Source organism: Centrocercus urophasianus, unplaced genomic scaffold (assembly GCF_019232065.1).
Source record: "Centrocercus urophasianus isolate 14NV4802_14NV808 unplaced genomic scaffold, USGS_Curo_1.0 seq_258, whole genome shotgun sequence".
Taxonomy (NCBI): domain Eukaryota; kingdom Metazoa; phylum Chordata; class Aves; order Galliformes; family Phasianidae; genus Centrocercus; species Centrocercus urophasianus.
The window spans coordinates 51,711-59,501 of NW_024884820.1; the positions used below are offsets into that span (position 1 = coordinate 51,711).

At 61.4% G+C, this 7,791-nt stretch overlaps 2 protein-coding genes across 2 annotated transcripts in view; one reads left to right on the forward strand and one right to left on the reverse strand.

Annotated features, from left to right (window-relative positions):
* Positions 1 to 67: 67 nt before the first annotated feature.
* On the reverse strand, positions 68 to 5,842 carry LOC122164219 (uridine-cytidine kinase-like 1). Its single transcript, XM_042826030.1, has 14 exons — positions 5,699 to 5,842; positions 5,470 to 5,576; positions 5,237 to 5,407; positions 4,955 to 5,026; positions 4,655 to 4,844; positions 4,514 to 4,575; positions 4,131 to 4,147; positions 3,546 to 3,644; positions 1,877 to 1,970; positions 1,719 to 1,781; positions 1,141 to 1,263; positions 959 to 1,066; positions 724 to 880; positions 68 to 649 (listed from the first exon to the last, which is right to left on the reverse strand). Exons 1-14 carry the CDS (start codon positions 5,823 to 5,825, stop codon positions 576 to 578), a joined length of 1,464 nt encoding a protein of 487 aa, XP_042681964.1. The 5' UTR covers positions 5,826 to 5,842; the 3' UTR covers positions 68 to 575.
* A 599-nt stretch (positions 5,843 to 6,441) lies between these two features.
* The window catches only part of SLC30A3 (solute carrier family 30 member 3), a 3,173-nt gene continuing 1,823 nt past the window's right edge, over positions 6,442 to 7,791 (forward strand). Inside the window, exons 1-2 of the mRNA XM_042826022.1 lie at positions 6,442 to 6,977; positions 7,132 to 7,343. Coding sequence (XP_042681956.1) covers positions 6,442 to 6,977; positions 7,132 to 7,343 — 748 coding nt within the window. The remainder of the gene's footprint in view (positions 6,978 to 7,131; positions 7,344 to 7,791) is intronic.

The window sequence follows — 7,791 nt, forward strand, 5'->3', positions numbered from 1 at the left end:
CTCAGTCCCCACGCCGGACACCTCCGCAGCGCTTTGCCTCCCTCCTCTTTTTCCCCCCACTCCTCGCTCTGAGCCATCGGCGGTGGCCGCGCTGCTCCTTTATTCCGGTACAAAAACGAAGGCGGCCACGTACAGTACGGAGCGGGCGGCAAAGCGGAGGGGGGGCCCCACTGCCCCCATGGCCCCCGGCCCGAAGAACCTGAGCAAGAAGCATGGCACGGCCCAGCCCTGGAGGGATGGGGGGGCCCGAGGAGCAGCCCTTGCCCCAGCGTGGTCCCCTCCCCCCAAAAAGCAATCTTCGGGGGGGCCAGTACGGCCTCACCGCCACGAGGCTGGAATGCAAAGGAGTGTTTGAATATCAAACCTCCCCCTCCCCACCCCCCACGTGCCACGCGGGGGTGACGGAGCGCAAGGAGAAATCCCCCCCATCCCTGATGGTCTGCAGCAGCGCCGAGGGGGCGGCTACTCAGAATAAATACAAATAAATACAGATTCCAGCAACGCAGGACCCGACCCGGGATCCCGCTGGGTGGGTGGGGGGAGTGGTGGCACTGTGCCCCCCGGGGCCGGCGGGCTCAGCAGTCCATGGCTTCGCTGTCGGTGCAGGCAGGCGGCGCGTCGGTGCCGAAGTACCTGTCCCCAAAGTTCCCTGCGGGAGACAGGGAGAGAGGTGAGCGGGGTGACTGACAAGAGCATCTCCCCCACTCCCCCTCCCGCCCTCACCGATGCCGGGGATGATGTGGAACTCCTCGTTGATCCTCTTGTCCACGGCCGTGGTGATGATGCGGACTCGGGGGAAAGCGTAAGCCACCGAGTGCACTCCCATCTCAGCCATCAGCAGCGACAGCAGGAAGATGCGCTCCTCCGGCACGTCGTGGTCCTGCAGCACGGCACCATCAGAGCCCTGCCCGCGCCCCCCCGGTGGGCTGTGAGACCCCCACCCTGCCCGGCCCCTCACCAGCAGCACGCGTACGGCCATCATGGCAGCAGCGCCGGTGGACACGGTGCTGTCCATGAGGATGACGTAGTCCTCGCTGATCTCCTTGGGCAGGCGCAGGTAGTGCAGCTGGAGGGGACAGGCAGTCAGGCACCGAGGCGGTGTGCTGGGGGCTCAGCCTGGGGGCTGCAGCTGCTGCTCACCTCAGGCTCCCCCGTGTCGTGGTTGGTCTGGATCAGAATCTTGCCCAGGCGGATGTCCTTGCAGACGGCGGTCAGCGCTTGCTCCATGGTCTCCCCGGCCCTCAGGATGGACACGCCAGTGATCTAGGATGGGACAGGAGCCCTGCGTTATGGCCACATCCTCTGCATTCGTTGTCCCCTGCCCAGCCCTGCTGAGCCTCTGTCCCCCTCATTCTGAACCCAGCTGCTCCCACAGGACCTGGTGGGACCCACAACTACCCCACAGGACCTGGTGGGACGCACAATTACCCACAAGGCAAGGGACCGCCCTACAGCTGACCAATGGTTGGCCAACAGCTGGCTGACAGTTGACCAATGGCTGACAAAGCAATGGCTGACCAGCGGTTGACCAACAGTTGACCAATGGTTGCTCAACAGTTGACTGACAGTTGACCAGTGATTGATCAAGCAATGGCTGATCAGTGGTTGACCAACAGCTGACCAATGGTTGGCCAACAGTTGACTACTAGGCGCCCAATGGTTGACCACTGCACTGTCCCAGTTGGTACCCAGTGCATAAGGGGACTGGTACATCTCACCCGCTGTCTATGGAACCTCTTCCCTTCATAGGTCGTCCCCTGCGGCGTCTCCACCGTGACTGACTGCAGAAAGGAAAGGTGAAGAGAGTGTGGGCAAAGCCATCCCCACGTGGCCACACTGCCTCTGGGGCAATAGGGATGGAGGGTCAGGGCCACACCTTCAAAGGGAGGAAGGAGAGCGCGTGCTCAATCAGCAGCCGCATCAGGCGCTTGGAGTAGAAGATGAACTCGTCCCTGGTGGTGTCCTTGTTCCTGTGGGAGTTTGGGTGCTCAGTAGCCATGTGGCCAACAAGGGACGTGAGCACAGAGCAGCCCTTGAGGCTGGAGGCTGGCTGACAATGTGGGAGGAAGCCTATAGAGGTGGTGGGGGCTTGGAGCATCCCAATGGGGAACGACTGAGAGCCCTGAGACCACTCAGCCTGGGGGAGAGAAGGCACAGATCTGTGAGATTTCCATGAAATTCTGAGAGGTGCAGCAAGACTGCGCCAACGCTGCAGTGCTGAAGGAGGCGAGATAGAAAGTAAATAAACACCCCACAGCACGTTACTTTCTTGAGAACACAAGGGAGACAAAGGAACCCTAACAGCTCTCAGCTGGTCAGCAGATGGAAGTGGTGGCGTTGGCAACGGTCCCTGAGAGGCAGAAGTATATTGGATATTTTTATTCTGTATTTTGGGACATCATCTCCCACTTCTCACCATCGCACGGCGCAGATGACAGACAGCCCACCAACAGCAGCACTGGAGAAGGGCAAAGCAATTGCTTCTATCTCGGGTATTTCTGTGCTCAGATCTGGGTACCTTGCAGCCAGGAGCTCTGCAAGGACCAGGAAAGCCCAACAAGCCTTAGCATGAACTGGGCAGTGCATCCTGCCAAGGCACAAAGTCCAGGAGCTCAGGGCAGAGCTGACCCAAGCCCTGAAGCCTTGACTGCCAACGTATGTCCTGGAGCCCTTCCATGTGTACACAGGGACCAGTGCGCAAACAATGGAAAGGAAACACCATTCTGTGTCCACAAAGGGCTACTTTCTGCTCCCCACCTCTGCACAAAAGCTGAGGATTGCCCTGGAATCTCCTTCTCCCCAAGATGCCAAGCCTGGATTTGCCATGACGCAGCGAGCTGCTCAACTGCTGCCAGCTCACAATGCTCACAGACGGCTGCGGCATGGGGAGCCCCAGCACCGTGCAACAGGGCTGCCAGCACCCAGTGAGCAGGAAGGCAGATCAGAAAGGCTGATCACCTATGAGCACCAGAGCCAAAGCCACTGAGCCGCCCCCAAACACAGCACCCTTTCACCAGAAGAGTTTCTCAGCCCAGGTTCCTAAAAACCGTGTTGCTTCAGTTTTGCTTCCTTCCCATGGGCTTTGGTAGGATGTGAGGGGGTGGCTGACGGGCCAAGCCAACGCCCCTCATAAATGTGGTGTTTTTCTATTTACCATCTGGAAGAGGCAAAGTCCGCCTCCCCACAGCCCAGGCTGCAATGCACAGCGCTGCCGGTGAAGGGAGATTAGCGGGGCTGATCCCCTCCTCCTGAGCAGCTGAGCCAGCGCCCAGCTCTGAGCAGATTAAGTCTATCAGACACTTGTGTCCTGGGAACAGGAGGGCAAAGCAACATGTCACAGGTTCACAGGACAAGGTCTCAACTTTATGAACGTGCTATTGCCACCTACAGAAAGCAGAGCATCGGCAAGGAACAAAAACCAGAGTGAGGACAAAGCTACTGAGCAGCACCTGGTTCCTGCTGGAAGCATTAAGGGGTGGGATGGGCAAAGCGTCACCGCCTTTTGTATGGTCACCTACAGAACAGTTCTTGTGGAAGGGACTCACCTGATGATGGTGTGCATGCCCCGCACCTGTGGTGTGTTCTCCAGCACGCTCAGTGTCGCCGGCAGTGGCTGCCCCTGGTGGGCTGAGGCCAGAGCTGCCCTGCAGCAGAGAGCACCAGTCAGAGCCACGCAGTGCACACATACATGCCAACTTCTGCCAGCACCTGGGCAGTGGGGAAGCAGCTCTGCACGGGCAAGGTGTGCTGGGTTGTGACCTGGGACATTGCATCACAGCGTGAGGACTGCCCTGCTGCAGGTGCCCACGTGATCTACCAAAAACCAGGGGAACCTCCAGTTCCTTTCTATGAGATCAACCTCCAACCTTCAGGGCAGGAATTCTGCTCCAGAGAGGGACAACAGCAGCACGTGTATGCAGTCCCACAAATGCAGCACAGCTGCATGCACCCCAAATGAGCTGCATGCACAGCATCCACCCCTGAGGCTGAGGAACAGCACATGCACTCAGACAACTCAGAAGAGCTTCAGCCAGCAGGGATGGGGAAGAGGCAGAACAAAAGAACAACGGGGCTGGCAGCCATCCCCACCCAGAGCTGGCTGTAGCCCAGCCAGCAGGTCCCCAACGTACCTGACAGTGATTTCGCGCTGGGTGGGAGAGCAGACATTCAGCGTGGCAAAAGAGGAAAGAAAAAAGAAGGGACATTTGGTCACTGTGCCAGCAGCCCTGGCCCAGCTCCCACCCCTTCTCGTGGTGCTGAACAGGGAAGGGGAAAACCCTGCTGTGAGCAGGACTGGCGCACTGGCGACATCAGGAACAAACAGGATGGCAAGAGCTGCTTGGGACCGAGGGGTGTAACAAGAGAATGAGGCCACAGCACGAGCAGGGTGCTGCTCCATCCCTGCTTCCCAGCCCTTGCCTGCCTCGAGTCACATAAAAGGGCAGTGCTGAGACCCACAGGGTGCAGAGCAGTGAGCACCCCCCTCCTCACCTGCCCTCCGCCAGCCCCTCACCTTCTCCAGCTGGCTGTGCACGTGCTGCACAATAAGGTCCAGCGCCACAGAGTTCTCCCCACCTGCCCACAGAGCAGAGATTCAGGGTGAGGATGTGCACCCACCGCAGCAGTGGGGCCGGGTGCAAGCGGCGCGTCTCACCCCGGGGCACCACGATGTCTGCCACCTGCACGCTGGGCTCGATGTACTGCTCGAAGGCTGGCTTCACAAACTTGTGGTACTGCTTGATGACACCCACGATGTCACGCCCACGCTCCATGATGTCGCGCTGCAGCCGCCGCACCAGCCGGATGTCCGAGTCCGTGTCCACAAACACCTTCATGTCCAGGAGCTGGAACACTGGGAGGGGTGAGCACCCCCTCTGCAGCCCCCCTGATCTCCCTAAGGCAGCTGTGCTGTGCCAGCAGGACCCCTCCCTCAGAATACCCCACGCAGCAATACCTTCAGCAGCTCCTTGTTTGCAAATGCCAGGATGCCCTCAAACACGATGACGTTGGCCCCATAGACGGTTTTCTGTGGGAAGAAAGGTGCTGCATTCACCCTGCCCCTCCACTGCTGCACCCTCCCCCCCACTGTGTCTTAGCCCAAACGCTAAGGAAGCACCCAGCCCATGGCACGCAGCCATCACGAGCCTTTATCTCACTCCATATCTCAGCCCTCACCACAAAACCACAAGCCCTGCCCCTGTGCCCACTTCCAGCCCTGCATTCTCAGGGCACCCACCCACTCTCGGCGCCGGCTGTGAGTGGTGAAGTCGTACACAGGCACCTTCACACTCTTGCCCTTCTTCAGCTTGCGTAGGACGCTGACAAGCAGCTCAAAGTCGAAGGCATCCGGGTGGTCGAAGTTGTAATCACTGCGGGCCGCCAGCGCCTGCTGCCCCTCGTCCAGCACCTGGGAACGGCACCGCTTAGCACCACGCCGTGCTGTGCCATGCCAGAACGCACTGCTCTCACCTTGTAGAAGGAATCCATGGACAACAACACAACCCAGGGCACGTCCAATGCCTCGATGATCCGCGTGGCCACCGTCGTCTTACCCGAGGCGCTGCCGCCACACAGCCCTGAGGTGAGCAGGCCTCATCAGCATGGCTCAGGCTGAGGCCCCCAAGCCCACACCCGGCCCCAGGATGCAGCCCAGAGCCAGGCCCAGATCGAGACTGAAACAGGCCCTGATCCCACATACCAATCCTGGCCCAGCCCCAGAACCTCATCTGAACCTCAAATCCCAGATGCAGAACCAAGCCCAGGCCGGCTCTAGATCCCAGGCCCAAGCCAAGCCGCAGCCCCGCTTCAGATCCCAGACCTCGCATCTCATCCCCATCTCTCATCCAACCCCAAGACCCACCCCCACCCCCGATCCAGGCCCCAGACCCCCGCCCCGCCCGCCCGCCCCGCACCGATGACGAAGGCCTCTCCCACGGGCGCCCCGGTCTCGCTGTACCAGGGCGGCCGCCCGGCCGTGTAGATGGTCCGCTTGCTGGTGCGCAGCAGCGGCGGCTCGGGCGGGCCCTGGCCTTGGCTGGCTGTGCGGCGGCGCGGCGGGGCCAGCGGCAGGCGGCTAAGCAGCGAGCCCAGGGAACCGGGACCGGGGCCGGGACCGGGGCCGGGACCACGCTCGGGCCCCGCCGCGCCCCACTGCCCGCACCGCTCCCCCGTGCCCAACGCCGCCATCACCGCGCGGCGGCCGCGGGGCCTGGCGGGAAGGGGCGGGGCGATCTGCGAAACCACGCCCATGCCCGAGGCCACGCCCACCGCTGCGTTCGTAGGTCACGCCCCATACGTCGGGCTGAGTGGGCGTGGTCACGCGAGGGGCGTAGTCTATGACAAGGTTGGCGGACTCAGGCCACGCCCACGAGGCGGGGATAGGGCGGGGCCATAGGAAGGGGCGGGGCCTCGAGGTCCCGGCGCCGCGCGGTGCTGCCCGGCATGGAGCGGCCGTCCGCGACCGGCACCGAGAGTGCGCGGCTGCTGGGAGTCCGGGGACACAGGTACCGCCGGGCCGGCACCACATCATCAGCATCCCCATACTGGCATGGACAACCCCAGCACCGGCACCACATCACCGGCACCGACACATCACCGGCACCCCGTCATTGGCATCGGCACCCCATCACCGGCACTGGCGTCATATCACGAGCATCCCCAAATCGGCATCGGAACCCCCCAGCACCAGCATTGCATCATTGGCATCGGCATCCCATCATCGGCACCGGCACTACATCACCGGCATCACAACACCAGCATCCTCATACCGGCTTCGGCACCCCCAGCATCGGCACCCCATCTTTGGCACTGCATGACTGGCATCGGCACCCCATCACTTTCACCCCCAGCCCAGCACTCCATCACCGGCACCTCCGTACCAACACCTGCACCCCCAGCCCCACCAGCCACCACCCCAATATCCCCATCACACCCTGCTCCCTCCCACCCCCAGGACCTGCAGTCCTCACACCACCCTCGTGCCATTTCCATTCCACCATCACCCCATCTCTGTGCCACCCTCGTGTCCCTCCACCCGAGGGTATCCATCTGACACCAGCATCCCACTGCCACCCTCTGCACTGCTACCATCCATCCATTACCCCACGCCGGTACCACTCTCCACCCCCACAGCGGTACCATCCCCCGCCTCAGTCTGTTTCCAGGCCCCCAGGATGCCCCAGCCCTGCTGCCCCCCAGGAAGGACACGCAGGAGTCGGGGGGGGTCCCGCTGTGCCCTTGCAGCCCGGCCGCCCCCGGCCCCATCGCAGAGAGGCTCCAAGCACAGAGGCAGCTGAGCATCGCCTGCAGCGTCTGCTGCATCTTCATGGTCGGGGAGGTGATAGGTAGGGGATGGGGGGACGGGATGGGAGGGGAGGGGGAATTGGGATGGTAAAGAATAGAACGCAGTGGGGTGAGATGAGATGTGATAGGATGAGACAGAATGGGAAAGGACATGATGAGACAGGATGGGATATGGTGGGATGAGGTGGGACATGGTGAGATAGGATGGGACATGGTGGAATGGGATATGATGGGATGAGGTGGGACATGGTAGGGTGGGACAGGATGAGATGAGGTGGAGCATGGTAGGATGGGACAGGATGGGACATAATGGGATGGGACATGGTGGGATGGGACAGGATGGGACATAGTGGGATAGGATATGATGAGGTGGGACATGGTGGAATGGGACATGGTGGGACTTAATGGGATGGGACAGGACGGGATGGGACAGGATGGGATGGGATGAGATATGGTGGGATGGGACAGGATGGGACATAACAGGATGAG

What these genes read in the sequence shown, in the direction of transcription:
- LOC122164219 (XM_042826030.1), bottom strand. Translation starts at nt 5,825, where the DNA reads ATGCGAGGTCTGGGATCTGAAGCGGGGCTGCGGCTTGGCTTGGGCCTG. An exon ending in CTGGGGCTGGGCCAGGATTG is followed by an intron (nt 5,577 to 5,698) that starts GTATGTGGGATC and finishes TGCTCACCTCAG; the next exon opens with GGCTGTGTGGCGGCAGCGCC. An exon ending in AGAGGTTCCATAGACAGCGG is followed by an intron (nt 1,264 to 1,718) that starts GTGAGATGTACC and finishes GTCCCATCCTAG; the next exon opens with ATCACTGGCGTGTCCATCCT.